The sequence below is a fragment of the Coregonus lavaretus genome, assembly GCF_964263955.1.
Source record: "Coregonus lavaretus genome assembly, chromosome: 1".
NCBI lineage: Eukaryota > Metazoa > Chordata > Actinopteri > Salmoniformes > Salmonidae > Coregonus > Coregonus lavaretus.
This window is the reverse complement of record NC_139988.1, coordinates 35,309,596-35,328,771: the sequence shown is the minus strand read 5'-3', so window position 1 is coordinate 35,328,771 and position 19,176 is coordinate 35,309,596. Positions and strand designations below refer to the sequence as shown.

At 44.1% G+C, this 19,176-nt stretch overlaps 1 protein-coding gene across 1 annotated transcript in view; it reads right to left on the bottom strand.

Annotated features, from left to right (window-relative positions):
* Positions 1–19,176, bottom strand: part of LOC311129204 (attractin-like protein 1) — a gene marked incomplete at both ends in the record, with an annotated part of 364,441 nt that overhangs the window by 46,271 nt on the left and 298,994 nt on the right. Inside the window, 1 exon segment of the mRNA XM_084161510.1 lies at positions 10,211–10,324. Within this exon segment, the coding sequence (XP_084017636.1) occupies positions 10,211–10,324 (114 nt within the window).

The following is a 19,176-nucleotide window of genomic DNA, read 5'->3' as shown; positions in this document are numbered from 1 at the left end:
GAAACGGTGAGATGGGAGAAAGGAAGGAACGGTACCATTTGGGAAAAGATCCACATCGGGCAGCAGGTGAGCGAGTGTCGGAGAATGTGGTGATGAGGCTTAGGGAACCTTACGTTGGCAAGTGGAGAAATGTCAGCGTGGACAATTTCTTCACTTCACTGTCATTGGTGAACAAGTTGCTTGCAAATAAAACAAGCCTAGTCGGCACCATGAACAAAGCGAGACTGGAGCTCGCTCTGAGCAAAATAAGGCAATTGCACAGCCGTTGTACTCCAAAACGGTGCTGAAGAATGACAAGACAACACTCACACTATACCAATGCAAGGCAAGAGGGAACGTTTCTGTCATGAGCACCATGCATCCAACAGTTGCCAGCGACTGGAACACAATAAAGAGAAAACCAGATACTACAACCAAAAGGTACTGTATGTCAATATTACATAATACACATCGCCATATATAGATAAACATATGAAATGCATTATGCTCTTCTGTATAACACGTGTTGTTTTTCCTATGGGAAAATAATCCTAATGTTTTCTACTCTATTATTTTCCATAGGTTGGTGTGGATGGCACGATTAGTAGGTGAAAGGAGGAACTCGCCGCTGGCCTGTTGCTGTGTTCTACAACATGCTTGACTTGGCTGCTATCAACGCACACGTGTTGTCCAAGTAGCGCATGAACAACACCATGCCCAGGAGAGACTTCATCATGAGTCTGGCACACGGGCTACGTGAGAGACATCTGAGGGCCCAAGGTAGCAGCAAAGATTCCACGCAAGCCTTTGCGCGAGGGAAACTGTGCACAGCTCCCAGGGAGGACACAGTGCCAGGTGGCCAGATGCACAAAGAACAGAACCCAAGACACCTGTGTCACCTGCAAGCGAAGTGCTTCTACATCTGCATTGCTTGCTGTTTGTGGTTTTAGGCTGGGTTTCTGTATAGCACTTTGTGACATCTGCTTTATATATACATTTGATTGATTGATTGATTGAATGTGGGAAGTGGGTCAAGCAAGTGAAAGTGGTGAAGATTTGTGTCGACTGTTAGGACAAGGGATAGCCGCTAAATGAAATCCAACTGATGCCATTGCGTGAAAACCCAGACCATGTAAGCACAGGTTGACAATAATTGACTATTTTTGACTGCTGTCATTTCGACACTTATATTCATTATGATGCCATTATTGCTTTTGTGCTGATTTTCACTATTTATCAAGCACACTTGGCTCTTATGATTTTTAGGCTACTGTTTTCATCATTTGAGTACGCGTTTTGCTGACCATGCTAGTGTCTTTCTGGTTGGGGTATTTTGTAAAAAAAAAAAAAAACATATATATAAAAAGAAGCTGTTACTGTGTTCCAACACAGATGGTTTCTGTTTCATAGTTGTAACGAAGGCACTCCACCAATTAAATGTATTGAACAGTTGAATTTTTGTTTTTACATATAGCCTACAGTAACATAAACTAATGAAAATGCTATTTTGTTATTTGAAATGGAAAAATAAATATTGTACTCTAATGTTACTTAACACCATGAACACAACCAACATATTATTTTAGGGATAGCATATATGAAATGTATTAATTACACTGTTAGAATTTTGCAGTCAGAATGACTGCTCATTAGCTTGAAGGGGGGTCCCTCGAGGCCCAGGGGTTCTAGTGTTAATAAGTGCATCGACGACATTGTCCCCACAGTGACCATACGTACATATCCCAACCAAAAGCCATGGATTACAGGCAATATCCGCACTTAGCTAAAGGTAAGAGCTGCCGCTTTCAAGTAGCGGGACACTAATCCGGACACTTATAAGAAATCCCGCTACGCCCTCCGACAAACTATCAAACAGGCAAAGCGTCAATACAGAACTAAGATTGAATCCTACTCTGACGCTAGTCGGATGTGGCAGGGCTTGGAAACTATCACGTATTACAAAGGGAAACCCAGCCAGGAGCTGCCCAGTCTACGCTCGCTTCGAGGCAAGCAGCACTGAAACATGCATGAGAGCACCAGCTGTTCCGGACGACTGTGTGATCATGCTCTCCGTAGCCAATGTGAGTAAGACCTTTAAACAGGTCAACATTCACAAGGCCGCAGGGCCAGATGGATTTTACATTTACATTTACATTTACATCATTTAGCAGAAGCTCTTATCCAGAGCGACTTACAAATTGGATTACCAGGACACGTTCTCAGAGCATACGCTGACAAGCTGGCAAGTGTCTTCACTGACATTTTCAATATCTCCCCGACCCAGTCTGTAATACCTACATGTTTCAAGCAGACCACCATAGTCCATGTGCCCAGAAACTCCAAGGTAACCTGTCTAAATGACCACCATCCCGTAGCACTCACATCTGTAGCCATGAATTGCTTTGAAAGGCTGGTCATGGCTCACATCAACACCATCATCCCAGACACCCTGGACCCACTCCAATTCGCATACCGCTCCAGCAGATCCACAGATGATGCAATCTTTATTGCACTCCACACTGCCCTTTCCCACCTGGACAAGAGGAACACCTAGGTGAGAATGCTGTTCATTGACTACAGCTCATCACTAAGCTAAGGACCCTGGGATTAAACACCTCCCTCTGCAACTGGATCCTGGATATCCTGATGGGCCACCCCCGAGTGGTGAGGGTAGGCAACAACACATCCGCAACGCTGACCCTCAACACGGGCGCCCCTCAGGGGTGTGTGCTTAGTCCCCTCCACAACTCCAACACCATCATTAAGTTTGCAGACGACATGACGGTGGTAGGCCTGATCTCCGATGACAATGAGACAGCCTACAGGGAGGTGCCAGTGTGGTGCCAGCACAACAACCTCAACCCTCAACGTCAGCAAGACAAAGGAGCTGATCGTGGACTACAGGAAATAGAGGGCCAAGCACGCCCCCATTCACATCGACGGGGCTGTAGTGGAGCGGGTTGAGAGCTTCAAGTTCCTCGGTGTCCACAGCACCAAGGACCTATAATGGTCCAAACACACCAACACAGTCGTGAAGAGGACACGACAACGCCCTCAGATCCTCAAAAAGTTATACAGCTGCACCATTGAGAGCATCTTGACTGGCTGCATCACCGCTTGGTATGGCAACTCCTTGGCATCCGACTGCAAGGACCTCTATATCCAGGACCTCTATACCAGGCGGTGTCAGAGGAAGGCCCTAAAAATTGTCAAAGAATCCAGCCACCCAAGTCATAGACTGTTCTTTCTGCTACCGCAGAAAGCCAAGTCTGGGACCAAAAGGCTCCTGAACAGCTTCTACCCCCAAGCCATAAGACTGCTGAACAGGTAATAAAATGGCTACCTGGACTATTTGCATTGACCCCCTTTTTAATTTATTTTTTTACTGACTCTCTTGAATTGACTCTATGAACACTCACTGGACTCTACCCGCACACTCACACATACTACACTGACACTCCAACACACACATGCACTACATACGCTAACACACACTGGTCCTCTGTAGCTCAGCTGGTAGAGCACGGCGCTTGTAACGCCAAGGTAGTGGGTTCGATCCCCAGGACCACCCATACACAAAAATGTAGGCACGCATGACTGTAAGTCGCTTTGGATAAAAGCGTCTGCTAAATGGCATATTATATTATTATATATTATACAAAAAACACACACACATGCATATTGACGCCACACAAACACACAAACAAACACACAAACAAACACTCTTTCACACTCGTCACACACGCTGCTGCTACTCTGTTAATTATCTATCATGATTGCCTAATCACTTTTACCCCTACCCTACCTACATGTACATATTACCTCAATCACCTCAACTACCTCGTACCCCCAGCTAGTTGACTCGGTACCGGTACTTCTTGCATATAGCCTCGTTATTGTTATTGTGTTAGATATTTCCTTTTTTGTGCAAATTGTCTTACTTTTTAACTCTTCACGGTTGGGAAAGCGCTCGTAAGTAAGCATTTCATGGTAAAGTCTACACCTGTTGTACTCGGCGCATGTGACAAATACAATTTTATTTTATTTGATTGTGAGTCAATGTCAATCTGCCCATTCTCACTAGACAATGACAGAGCCTATTGACTTTTCCTCTTATCACAAAGACAGTGTCAATTACAAAGCCATTAGCAGAATGACTTGTTGTTGTCCTTGTGCTAATAGGTGATTCTGTATGACACTGGCTGCATTGTCAGAACAGTCCACATATTCTGTTTTATCACTCTCTCTACATCCGCTAACAACAGAACAGCAGTACATCTGGTACCCAGCCCAGGCCTGCGGTGAGGCGGTGTAAATCAGATCTGTTCTGTCCTGTTCTTGCCTCAAACAAAAAGCAAAGCGCTATGAAAATAATCTATCCAATGCTTCAGTCTTAATGTGACCGTTTGATGGGTCAGCTAAATCGGAGACAGCCGGAGAAGAGACAGGCTAACCATTACTCTCCGGAGGAGGAGTGAGTGAAGGGAGGGATATGTGAGGAAATGCAGAGGAGTTGGGGGATGGACGGGTCGGCTCGTCTCACACCTTCACTGATCCTCTCAGAGCCTCTCCCTGGCTGACTTGTAGGTTGCCTGTAGAGGAGCTTGTAAAGCAGGGGGAACAGGGTGCAGGTCCTCCAGGGAAGGCAGTGGACTGTAGGCTCTATTTATGGACGTTTCATGTGAGCCCTTTATGGTGCATGGATCTGGGAGGCATTTTAGAGTAAAAGATTAAACGTGTTTGAAATGCAGTACCGTGACAGGCTGGGGAATAAATAGCCAGATATTCAGACCCAAAACATTGCATAATGTAACACGGCAGGCTTACCACAGCTAGATGGAAGGCCTGTGTTTGCCCTTATGAAACTGTACTGGTGACTGAAATATTGAGGGAAAAACTGAATTCACTCCACAAGGATAACACCAGGTCAAGAACGGCCAAGAACAAACTCTGCATTTTTTGTTCTTACAGCATTTATCCCTTCGAAAGAAGAAGCTCAACAGAGGAGTTTACGAATCAGAAGTTTATGTTGGGACAAGCAACGTTTCTCCAACAAGGAAAAACGTCCCCACCTGCTATTTCCAACTAAGCAAACTGCTACGGGGCGAGAGAGAGAGACAGAGCAGTAAGACAGGTTTCTACCCTCACTGAAAGCAGAATACCATCCAGGAAGATTTATCACTGCTGTATTGTCCCCATTTGCCACCAGTACACAGTGTTTGCCCAGCTGAGATTGATAGTTATGGACAAATGGGAAAGAGAGAGGCTGAGAGTCAGTTTACCCAGCTGAATCAGCAGGTGGCCCCATCATAGCACTGAAATATCCTTGGGCCACCTTTGTAATGTCCACATGATAATAAAGGCTTTCTGTTCAATACAAATAGAACACCAGGGGCCGGTTGGGCATAAAAAAGTTGGTCTTAAATGCTAGGTCAGGCGTAGCTACGTCCGAATTTGGAATCAGAATTTACACCTATTACACCTAGTCGTAGCTAAGTCCGGCGTAAGCAATGCGCATTCATGAGATTTGATGCTTCATAATGATGGTTGCTAGGCAGCGCCCGTTACTAGGCTGTTACCATACTTGTGGCAGTTCTAAACATTGCGAGGCATGTCGCTTCACCCATCACTTCGCAAAGCCCACCACTATAAATGCACGTTTTCTTAACCACAACTGGATGGATCAATTAATAATTACTGTGGGAATGAATATCACTGAATGACGGAACTATTTGAATAAAGTAGGCTAATGCCGTTGAAGGCATTTTGCTTACTGAAACTCCCAAAGTCATCCAACCGTTTGAAATACAATAAAGCAATAGCTATGTGTGGTCAACCATAATTTCATCACCATTATGATTGGGACAGTGTTATCGCACTGCTTTGAGACAAGCGTGGGGACTCGTCATGATAAATCAATCAATGTCAGATTTTTGTTTTCACGGAATCTACATTTGGTTACAATTAGGCTGGAAAAATGTTAGCCAAATTGAGGTGAGTGTTCATGATGATAATCTTTAGTCTAGTTTGCTCATCTAACAGTGTTATAAGAACATTTTGCTAGCATGTTAGCTAGCTATGTAACCTACACTAGCCTAGTATAACAGGTGGATTATTTTGCTTTTCACTTGAGCAGTAGCCTAGGCTATATCCCGACTAAAAGCCCTGACTTGTCTGAAAATCTATCAATGTGATTTTGTTTAACTGAATCTCCATCTGTGAATTTGGTTATTTGATCTTTGGCTGGGCAAATACAGTGCCTCCCAGTGAAGCATTTTTTCTTCTTTGGCTCTGTACTCCAGGACATTGGATTTGAAATGTTACAATGACTGTGAGGTTTAAGTGCCGACTGTCAGCTTTAATTTCAAGCTTGATGTAATCATTGCGTGCTAGGAATATGGGACCAAATGCTAAACGTTTGACTACTTTAATACACATAAGTGAATTTGTCCCAATACTTTTGGTCCCCTAAAATGGGGAGACTATATACAAAAAGTGCTGTAATTTCTGAACAGTTCACCCGATATGGATGAAAATACCCTCAAATTAAAGCGGACAGTCGGTACTTTAACCTGAAAGCAATTGTTTCATTTCAAATCCAAAGTGCTGGAGTACAGAGCCAAAACAACAAAAAATGTGTCACTGTCCCCAATAATTACAGAGGGCACTGTAAGTGGAGGTGGCAGCTCATCTATTCATTTTGCTAATATCTGAGGGGTGAGATTTAATAACACTGCAGCATGTGACAAAACTAAAGCTTTTGTCTGCATTTCTAAACTTTACATTTGATTGAGAACAGAGGCACAGGTCACTGCAAATTAAACCTAACCTATGTACAATTCATAATTGACAGTGATGGAAGGTGTGTGTGTAAGCATGTGTTTTGGTGGGGGTTTTCATGTGTAGCTCCAGATGTAGGTTTATTCTATCTGTGTTCTCTCTCTCTGATGAGATCATTGGCTTTGTGGGTGCTGATAAAACACACAAGTAAAAGGCTTCAAACAGTCCATTTCTCCCAGGTGTCATAAATATTCTTTATCTCCTCGCTGCTCCTTTCATTACCCTCCGCCCCAGCGCATTAAATCCCCCAGATTGGAAAATAAATACAGCGCATTAAAACATTAGATATGAAATTGATTCATTTCTCCCCTTTGAATAGCATTATGAAAACACCCAGCGCCATATATCACTCTGGGACGGAAGGCGAGATGCGTCCGGGCATCTTACAGATGCTCGTTCCTGTAGGCTCATCAGCTTTACGACGTTACGTGGATGTTATGGATCTTCTTATATACGTGATTGATGCTGATGAGTTACCTCTTGTTTTATTCTGCGGTCCGGTCATTTGGAGAACCATGATTAGATTGAGAGAAGGAGGGGGGGGGGTTAAGTGCTGTGTGATCTACATGCTAGATGGGTAGTTCACTGGTTATGGTTATTATAGACTCAAGACTGGGGTCTTTTACCTTTAAATTAAAAGTGGTTGTTGTCTTTTTGCGTCTGTCATTCAACTCTTGACAACGCTTGCGTGGCGTGCTACTAAGCAAGTGCAGGAACTCAACCCAGCTGTTTTATTCTGTGTGGTATTTGTGTACCACTTTCATTTCCATGCCTTTCACTCCAGTTCAGAAACAATGAACAGGATCCAGGTGTGGTGTTTGTGTGTGTGTGTGTGTGTGTGTTTGTGTGTCTGTCTGTGTGCGTGTGTGTGTGTGTGTGTGTAAGGGCTGTGGGTGTTTTAGTAAGCTACTTTAGTAAGCCAGTTTTACAACCGTCTGGGGACTAGAAAGCCCTCAGGTCACTGATTAATAATAGCTGCTCCAGACATCCTTTATCAACGGCAGGGGAGGGGAGAAATGATTAGGACCTATTTCAATCACCTTTGGCCTTAGGCTACACACCCACCTACGCAATGCATCTCTCCACTTTGATGTACCTGATCACAAGGCAAGGCGTCTCCTCAATACTACAGACACAGGCCAAGTCCCCTGTAGCTCAGTTGGTAGAGCATGGTGCTTGCAACGCCAGGGTTGTGGGTTCGTTTCCCATGGGGGGCCAGTATGAAAATGTATGCACTCACTAACTGTAAGTCGCTCTGGATAAGAGCGTCTGCTAAATGACTAATATGTAAAAATGTAAAATACCCACACAGGATGTTGGATTTGGTTTGATTGTCTTCTGATGACACCGCTATTGTCTGTCTTTATAATGACATGCCATATTACTTAACCCTACTCTTTCATAGTCTCTACTTTAGATAGCTTGTCTTCCATAGACCACTCTGATGACATTAGGAAATAACTTATGTTTGTGCGATTTTTTCATTGCATACCCGTCTGGTTTTCTGCAACCGTTTAGAGACAATTTGCAAGCACATAGATGATTTTAAACCAATCAATCCAAATTCTCTTACATCTGTTAGCAATACGCGCCTCCAATGACCTCTGTCTTGTTGATCTTAACCAGATGCCGGTTTTGAAACAAAAATGTTGTACTGTATTTCTCTGAGTAAATAACAGACTGTCACTCATTTGCCTGACTTTTACCGGATGTCAATAATTGCAGCTGGTTCTTTGAAGATTCTCAGGAAAGCAAATTTCTTTGAAACGCTGCGTTGTGTGGGATGGAATCCAAGAAACACACCATCTCACAAGAGTTGTCAGAGGCATTACTCCTCTCAGAAGAGTTTGTGAGTATCCTTGAGTGTGTGAAAAACTGTTTTACCGGCGCCTTGAAGCTGTGTGAAAAACCTCATCTCCACTTAGCACACATTAGCTAACTGCTCCACTCCACTCATGGTCATTGAGAAAGGGCTTAAGCCACTGTGTTATCCATTTGTTCAGAGGACAGGTAAGGCAACATGTGTCAACCTCCTCACGTGTATTGTCATTAAATACAAACACAACACTGCATTCAAATAAATTACACTTATCAATCCAGTAATGTTTTATTTGCTGTGTGTATGCTTCCTGCAGCCCTGTATATAGTTTGTGGGACTTTAATCCAATTCCACACTTTCGATGCTAGTAAAATGTAATCAGCATATCAAAATGCTGAGTAAACATTTGAAATGCCCTCCTGTACACCTTTTTCAAATGGCTTTGGCCCTAATACACCTGTACATAGAAACACAGGTCCAGAACTTGCTGTTACACAGTAACTGTCTAAATTAGGTATGAAAACCGATTATGAATCCATTTATTTGCCTGCAAGTACAACTGTTGTAACCATTTTCTTATTTACCATGCAATTATGCTAAATAGTCTCTGTGGAGCAACACCAGCTGTTACTTAATTAACCTTTACGTGAAGAGACCATTCCATTTCAATGTTTCTCACCTTCAGGAGCTCGAAACGGGAGAAACAGGAAAAAAAATATATAAATATATTTTGGGTTGGACACCGATGAAAGGCTGTAGAGTTAGCTGTGGGGGAAAACACTCCTCTAAGGGCTTACTGCTAACATAGGATATGTGCCCATGCAGTATAATACTACCATCTACTATATTAATAGTGATACCAGGAATAATGCATTATCAGAGCATACTTTGCCCCCCTGACACTCACTATCAATTCCATTAATGCCGGATGTGGACTGGCCAGCAGGCGGCAGCTGTTACAGAAACGTGTGGTAGAGCCGGTAAATCTTTTATGAAACAAAGACCTGGAAAACACACAAAACCACTAAGGATATTCAGAGGTAGATTATCAGATCATACGCAATACCCATAGAGGGAGTGTGGGAACACAATTCAGGATGTCATATATAGGAGGCAAACTAGTTATACCCTTTTCATACTACTGAGACTAGCCGAGCTAAGATTAGCCGAGCTGTACTGTGCTGGCTTGGTTATGAATCCACCATAGTTGCTGGAACGGTGCTGAAAGGGATAATATGAAAGGACCTAACCCATGTTATCGGGCACACAGCAAGAAAAGGAATTGGTTTTCAGCATGTCCATATTTCTTAACAAACTAGCCTTTCCTACCACACTAAACTCTGGACATGTTCTTTGTTGTGTGATTTCCCACAATGCCTTCAGTATTTGCTTGAGTTGGCCACATATGTTTTGCATTTCAAGTCGTGAAACATCCCTGCTTTCTTACACCCAAGCTCCAGTGTCTACACACAACAGAGGATGCTGTGGGCGATCTCGGTGCCAAGCCTGTATTCCACGGTATCACCATCGCCGTAGACAACAATATGCTAATGAGCTGTGATAGGTACCCACCTCCACCTGCCCCTGCAGCAGCTCTTCCTGTTCCTGGCCGACGCCTACATCCAGCGCCACGGCAACCGAGGCAAAGGGACGGCTGGCCATCTGCTGTCGCTCCCGCATGAGCTGCTGTAGACAGGAACGAGAAAGGGAATGAGAGAGAGAGAAAGAAAGAGAGACAGAGAGAGGAAGGGAGGGAAGAGAGAAGGGGACCAGAGGAGAAGAACAGCAGGGGGGGTGGAGGAAAAAGAGGCAGAGGGGAAGAGAGGAGGGAGGAAAACTGAATTAATGAGGAAGTGGCAGATGAACAAAGCTTGTTTGAGTCAGACGCTGAGCGGTTCTTTATCGGCGTATGCTCCAAACACTCTGACGAAAACAAACACAAACAGAGACGGAGTGGGAACAATAGTGGGGACACACAGGAGCCAAGCAGGGCCTGGCTGGACAGGGACCACACAGACACACAGGAGCCAAGCAGGGCCTGGCTGGACAGGGACCACACAGACACACAGTAGCCAAGCAGGGCCTGGCTGGACAGGGACCACGCAGACACACAGGAGCCAAGCAGGGCCTGGCTGGACAGGGACCACACAGACACACAAGAGCCAAGCAGGGCCTGGCTTGATATGGACCACACAGACACACAGTAGCCAAGCAGGGCCTGGCTGGACAGGGACCACACAGACACACAGGAGCCAAGCAGGGCCTGGCTGGACAGGGACCACACAGACACACAGGAGCCAAGCAGGGCCTGGCTGGACAAGGACCACACAGACACACAGTAGCCAAGCAGGGCCTGGCTGGACAGGGACCACACAGACACACAGGAGCCAAGCAGGGCCTGGCTGGACAGGGACCACACAGACACACAAGAGCCAAGCAGGGCCTGGCTTGATATGGACCACACAGACACACAGGAGTCAAGCAGAGTCTGGCTGGATAGGGACCACACAGGAGCGAAGCAGGTCCTGGCTGGATAGGGACCACACAGACACAAAGCACTGATAAGAGCTGGCACACAATGCTGAGCGATTAACCAAAATGTTATTTTTCCGTTTTTAAACAACCAATTGACTGAAGTCGGTTGAATTATTGTCTACGGCGTTTTTTTTTCTGTGAGCTCAATACGCACATCGCACAGTCTCTCTAAAGGTGAATTATATCCAGCCTTAACTGTGTGATTTAGTAGTGAGTTGTAGTTTCCAAAAGGTCAATATTCTATATAGTTTAGCGCAAAAAAGCGTGGTAATTAACTACAATGATCACAATCCATTGCGCATCTACTTGTTGGGTCTGTTTCTTTTTCGACTGCTATGGAAGAGAAAAGAATGCGTGATCGTGAGGTGATATAGAGAGCAGCTGTTGCTTCGCGAGGTACCTCTACCTGAAAATACATGATCTAAGTGATTGATAGTTGGTATTCAGCAGTCATAAAATTATGCCTTATTTAAAAAAAAAATTGATTTTGTCAGACAGTATAAGCAGCAGCTCTATAGAGATGAGATGATGACTTGGAAAGAAATAATAAAGTCATCAAATAAAACAAATGTAAGGCCCCGTGTAGCTCAGTTGGTAGAGCATGGCACTTGCAACGCCAGGGTTGTGGGTTCGATTCCCACGGGGGCCAGTATGAAAAAAATATGTATGCACTCACTAACTGTAAGTCGCTCTCGATAAGAGCGTCTGCTAAATTACTCAAATGTAATATACACAACAACTGAAATATGATATTAAAGTAATGTTAATAAGTGATAAGCAGTAATGGGCAGTCACTACCAACATGGGAATTGTATTAATTGTTTTATTCTGCATTCAACCCACATAACGCCTAGTGCATTTAATATTTAGAAAAATAATAAAAGAAATTGACAATTGTGATTATTTTCTAATAATCGAACCGAAACCGAACCAACCTCAAAAAGCACTAATCGCACAGAACTAGCACACACACCTCCCACTCATGTATATTACTGTACACACACACACACATATATCCACACACATACACCTACACACCCACACTTTTTCGGCTTCAATAAAGTAGGCTGATGTTATTGGGCTATTGTTTCTAGTGTTTCTTTTGTTTTATCTTGGGGGTAATCACCTGTTCTATGTAAAGCACACTTGTTTCAGAGCAGTTATGCATAGTGTTGGTCTTACATCATCAATGTTTTCCTCATTGAGTTTCAGTAGAAAGTCCTGCTAGAGACATACCATACTGGGCAATTGTAATGGGGTATACTGTATATACATTATACAAAAGCTGTTGCAATGATGAAGGAATCCCACTTGGATCTGACTTAGACCTTGACAATGATATCTTAACCAGAGGTGCAGTCTTTTTCACTATGCCATAGACGGCATATTTGTGCTAGGTAGTACATGGTACTATGTGTGTTTAATGTTTTGACATAGGCTGGAGTCTGTTTGTATAACCAGTCAACCAATCTTTTGCCCAAAGAGTAGGAGTTATGTTTGCATGTTTAAGTTAGCATAACCCTTGATCCTTGACCCTGCCATGTGGTTGGTATCTGTGTGCTAACGTGACTACCACAGGATCCATGTCTGACATTTACTCTGCATTCCTAGTCAACACTACCTACCTACTCACCAGCGCACAACATTAGTGTCTGCAGGCATGAACAGAACACTACAGCTCACTCAAGCGCTATGGCATGTAGTGATGTGTAACCTGTCTGTTTCTGTTAGTCTGCCTGGAACACACACCTGTCCTGCTTTGTCAGGCTGCGTCTGTTAGCATGGCTGCTAGCTCAATGCCACTAGCACAGCACCGGGGTGTATGTGGTTAAAGGGAGCAGAGCAGTGTGTCTCTGTCTGTTAGCGTTAGCTCCTTCTCCCTATCCTCTATCCTGTCCCTCCTGCAGGGTTGGCGTGAGGGACGGTGAGCTGGTCAAGGTGAGCTAGGTCGGGGAAGTAGAGGCTTGATTAATCGGTCTGGACAGTCAGAGAGGCGATCATAAAAGGGAAGGCGGGAGAGCTGGGTCTGTGAGTCCAGTGGATACTGTGCCCTGGTAGAGCATATGTATTTTATGTCCCCTGACAAGTCCTTTACAAGTCAAGAAGGACAAGGTGGTATCCATATCGGCTGCCTGTAAATGACCAATAAAACGCCTAATTCATTTCAGAATACTGTAAACAATGACAGGCAGATATGAGAGGGGACGAGAGGTGAGGGGCAGAGGAGAGGAACTGACAGACTTTGGACCAATAACAGCAAACCTGTTTCTCCTGTGTGCACAGACAATAACAAACATTGTTGAAGTACCTGCAAGAGGACATTTTGAGAGCTGTTTGGCAGACTGACTACGGGGCTCCATGTAGTGCTCATTTATTTAAATGGAGTGAAATGGCACCTGCCCAAAGTGAGAGTAGACTAGGTCTACTAAATTCATACTTTGATACACTCTGAACTTCTATGGGCTATAACCCTACCCTTCAGAGGGGCACTGAGCTGCAAAGCTCAATAGGACGCACAAGTAAATACAAACACACATCAGTGGGAACCAGAACAAAACCATAAATCATCCGTGCTTTGGCTAGAGAAGTTGACCCATTTTCAGAATCAGAAAAATTGAATATGACAAAGTAATGATCTGGGGGGCATAGAGAGGCATTGACAGGAGATTGGCTTTTGTCCAGCAAAACACTATTCTTGAGAGCATGCACTCACACAAAGACGCTGATGTAGTGAAATGCCAAGCTCATTGAAAATACATTTCTCATGCTATATTGCTGAAGTGAGGAGCCAGTAGATATATGGCTGGAAGAGGGTGGACCTGTGGTCCTGCCAATCTGCATCCTAACTGGATTACTTAATCAATGACATAGACTCCTCTGGGCTTATCCTGATTAATGTCTTAATCAGTGATTAGAGGAGAACTGCAAACAAGACCTGTCCAACTCTTAATGAGACTCCCTGTGTTCATCAATACAGCCCTAATGAAGAGGAAAGTGTCATTTGGGTTGAGGACAATAATACAAACATCTAACGTCTGATTCAGTCTGATCAGACTGGCTCTATGGAAACAAAGATAAAGATCTGAGAAGTTTTACACATCCACCAACACATATTATGGTAGCTATAAGTATGATTATCTGATTTTCTAATAGAGGTGTGCTAGAATGGAAAATGATGTTCCTCTTTCCTACTACCTTCCCACTGTAACAACAGATATAGGGAAGTCTCTTTAATGACTTTGTTCAAGTGCACACACCTCATTATGTTGCCCTTGATGACCGTCAGGAGACAGCACGTTGGACATTGTTGGAGCTCTACACTGACGCAGACACGATTGATATCCTTTCAATTAATCATTCATTATCTTCTTATTAAACCCCTGTCCTCTGGCTGACGCTCAGCTTGGGATGGAGGAGTGATAGGACAGGTGGCAGTTATTGGCATGAAATATTTAAACAGGCCCTCTAATGGAGAGAAAGAGAGGGGTCCCCTGAGATGGGCTGTGATTTGACAACAATACAGCGCTATTACACCGGACCTGTTGAGTCATAAACTCCCTGCATCCCACATCTCCGCTGTATGCCGCTGGGCATAATATCGAGAGGCGATAAGAAACATAATTTCCACCGTATTTGCAAAGTTTCCAAGCAACATTTGTCTACTTGTTGAAAGAGGGTGAGAAATCTCATCTGTGCAAACAAGGGCAAAGATATACCTGCAAGATGAAATACCACAGTGGACAATGTTCTTAGAAGAGTCACTTTTTGGCAAAGAAATGGGTTTAAACTTTGAAAAAGTGGCTTTTGGACAAATGTTTTGAAATGAAAAACAAATTGACTGAGAAGTGGAACAGTCTCCATAACAATGACCATCATAGCCAATCAACAGTAGCAGTGACAGTGTGTTGTACAATTGAAAAGAACACCTTTGGAACGATGCAGCCTTGACTGGAGGCAGAATGTAAGCAAAGTGAATAGGAGCAGGATCCACAGTGCAGTTGCTACACTATAACAAGTGAGAAACCTCTAGTAGTCAACTACAGCACTGCGCTGAGCACAGTCAAGTCAACACATTTACCTTTCCCAGAGACCTTGTCAAATAAATCCTCCTTCATTGTGTGTAGTAATGTGAGTGAGAAAGAGAGAGCTCTTCTAGTGTTGTGTTTAATTGAACTGGACAGAGTACACCAGAGTACACCGATCCATTTCCATTCAGTCATGTAACGGCCTGCTAATTGGAAAAAATAATTTTCCTGCTAAAGTCCTGTCACATACTTATTTCTGCCTACTCCTTTTAAATATGAACAAAAGACAGTATAAATAATATAGATATAATGGATATTAGAGAGAGAGAGAAGAGGGAGATAGAGAAAGAGAATGAGGGAGAGGGGCACAAGAGAGAGTAAGGGTAGTGTCACGACTTCCTCCGAAGCTGCCTCCTCTCCTTGTTCGGGCAGGCTTCGGCGTTCGTCGTCACCGGCCTTCTAGCCACTGCCGCTCCATATCTCATCATTCCATTTGTTTTGTCTTATCTATTACACACACCTGGTTCATATTCCCTCATTAGTACGTGTTTCATATCCCCTCATTAGGGCTCCCGAGTGGCGCAGCGGTCTAAGGCACTGCATCTCAGTGCTAGAGGCGTCACTACAGACCCTGGTTCGATTCCAGGCTGTATCACAATCTAGCCGTGATTGGGAGTCCCATAGGGTGGTGCACAATTGGCCCAGCGTTGGCCGGAGTAGGCCGTCATTGTTAATAAGAATTTGTTCATAACTGACTTGCATAGTTAAATGAAGGTTAAAAAAAAAAATTGTACGTGTATAAGTGTTCCCTCTGCCCCCTTGTGGGTGATTGTTTATTGTGAGGAGATAGTAGCTCAGTGTATTTTGTATTGCCTGTTTGTTCCAGTGCGCCTGTTTTGCGCACTGGACTGGTTAACGCTGTATTACGGAATAAACTCTGTATACTGGCATTTACCCTCCTGTGCCTGACTCCTTCAAATCACGCATCACAGGTAGAAAGGTTGAGAGTCATGGGAGAGAGAAAAAGAGAGGTTGGAGAGAGAAATGGAGATCCATACAAGAACCATAGTGGATGGAAGAGGAGTAACATCCATACTGGCTTTCTCTCTCTCCTCTCCCTCTCTCTCAATGAAATTCAATTCAATTTTACATTTTTAGTCATTTAGCAGACGCTCTTATCCAGAGCGACTTACAGTTAGTGAGTGCATACATTTTCATAATGGCCCCACGTGGGAAACGAACCCACAACCCTGGCGGTGCAAGCGCCATGCTCTACCAACTGAGCTACAGGGGACAAATTCAATTTGAGGGCTTTATTGGCATGGGAAACACAAGTTTACATTGCCAAAGCAAGTGAAATAAACAATACAAAATATTAACAGTAAACATTACACTCTCTCTCTCTCTCTCTGCTTCCCTCTGTCGTCCCCAGACGGGACAGTCAAGGTGTAAAACAGCATGTAAATCACCCACTGTTGACATTTCACACCTTGGGGGACAGGGTGGCGGGCCAGGGGAAGAGTAAGTGGAGAGGGGAGGAGGAAAGTGGGCCGATTCAGAGTTCATAAATTATATAACATTAAATTAGCCCCCATCATCGGCCTGCCCCGACAGCACTCATCCATCCCACTCTACCCCGAGCAGCCATGACCACAGTGGACGGCCACAGATATGGCATTGAGGGTGGGAGGAACTAGGCCATGTGGGAGTGTGTGTTTACCTCAGTGTAGTAATGGATCCTCACTTCTCTCCACCATCTACCCTCACGCACAGCTAAAACCCTACCATCTGCAATTACTTATCCTGAGGACAGGTCCTTAGCACAGACAGCATTAAATATTCCCTCAGACAGATGATCACACCTACTACATTCCTACAAAGGTGTGTGTGTGTATGTGGATGTGTGTGTCAGAGCTAGGTGGCTATTAATAAAGAGGACCTACAGCAGGCATCCCCAACTGGCAGCCCGCAATTTTAATACAACTTTTTATTTTATTTTCTATTGTTGGACATAAAATACTGTAAAAAGACCAGCGAAATCAGCTCCAAGTGATTTACATTTTGGAAATCTGTTCCAAAGCATTACCACGCATAATAGAGAGATATAAGTGATTGTATACAAATGTAAGCAAAGTTTGAAGTGATTATGTTTAAGTCATTGGTTTGGGCTTCTTGCGGTCAATTTGCCCCTTGACCATCCGCTCAAGAAAAAATCAGCCCACAGCTGAATCTAGTTGATGATCCCTGACCTACAGCATTCCATGAGGGCAAGCTAGTGCAGCGGACCTACATGCCACCTACAGACCCAAGAGACATGCCCCCCCCACACACACACACCCCAGTGCACTCGGGGGAGACTGAGACAGATGGGATGCTAATGCTAATGGGACACATGGCTAAATGGACTAAATGGCATGATAAACACTGTTCCCCTGGAAACCAGTGGAAACCACCAGCGGCTCCCTACACAGCCCTACTCTCCAACTAACAAAATAGCAGATTAATGCCCATCAATTTCCAAATGTGCCACAGAGGCAAGCATAATTGTCAGACGTGACCTTACTGTGACTGTGGCACATTTTTCCTTCCAGCTGGTTGGCTGGCTGGGTTCAATGGCCAATTACAGCCCACAGCTGACAGGGAGGCAGGGTGCCTCTTCCTGCCCTCGTTAAATTACCTCATTTTAATTAAATTAGTAAATGAAGGGTCAGGGGTCATCTCTTTCTGTGGGTGACAATGGCTTGTACTAGGTTTCTATTTCATGCTTGATCACACAATGGTAATGCAGGGAAATGTTTAATTACCACTCTTCTTCCTCTTATGTTGCTGTCTCTCAGACCCCGTTGCTCTTACTCTGGTGATGTGGATGGTAACCTTGAACCATTGTCCAAATACTGTATGTTGTCATTGGCACATCTCATGCTGGAGGCCTGCTATTTAAATTATCTTTAAAAATAAGGTAGTACCCCTGGTGTTTTTTTTACCAACGTCACCCCTTCCTTTCTCCAGTACACAACCCTAGTACCACAACCTGGGATGATGTCTAAGGCTGAACCTAAACCGGCTCAGAGCTGGAGGCCATGGACTGATCCAATTACAGAAGGCCCAGATCCAACAGCACATCAATGGGCAGAGAGCCTGTGAAATACAGTAGGACTCAGCAGATTTAGCACCAGCCCCCAGCTTCATCTCAACATCTCTTTAACAAGGAGCCCACCCAATCAATCCCCAATCAATAGCTATCTGTGGCCACAGCAGCAAGAGAAAGGCCTGGCCCAGCGATATCCTCAGGGAGCTGGGAGGCTGCATAGAGTTAATAAAGAGAGCCGCTGTGTAAGTGCTGGATTAGATCATCCTATTTCTGCTTGGTGTGCCAGGGAATTAAAAAGAAGAACAAAAACAGAACATCCTTTGCTGCACAATTATAAACCTCTGGGGGTTGGCAGGGGAGGGGTCGATAATGTTAGAATAAACAAATATTCTGAAGTGAGGCCTTGAGTGGTTGGTGCACCCAATTAAACTTTGATCAGATTGAAGGGAGACAACTGTCTCGGAAGTAAACAAGCCGATACTGCTCTATTACACTACAGACAGAGAAAGACTGACACACCTCTTCCTATGGTTTAGTTTACAGTAGTTTACTTATTTGCACAGATAAATAGGGGATCCAGTACAATGTCTATACAGCTCTATCATAGTCATAGAGATATGCCAATGTTCCCCAACCGTCACTGCCTAAGTCTGTGAATGGCAATGAAAACTTTCTTTACTCACTTCAATATTCACCAGAGGCTGTGTATACTCCTAGTACTGTAGATGCATAACACTAGTGTTTGTGTTTTTAAAAGGGACATATCTCTTTGTACTGTATGCTCAAGTGCACTGTGTACTTGGTTTTTCCCTCTCTTTTTTCTGTGAAGCGAGAGCAGGCAGGCAATTTCTCTGGCTTTCATCAATTTTTCTCTGCATGCTCCTCTT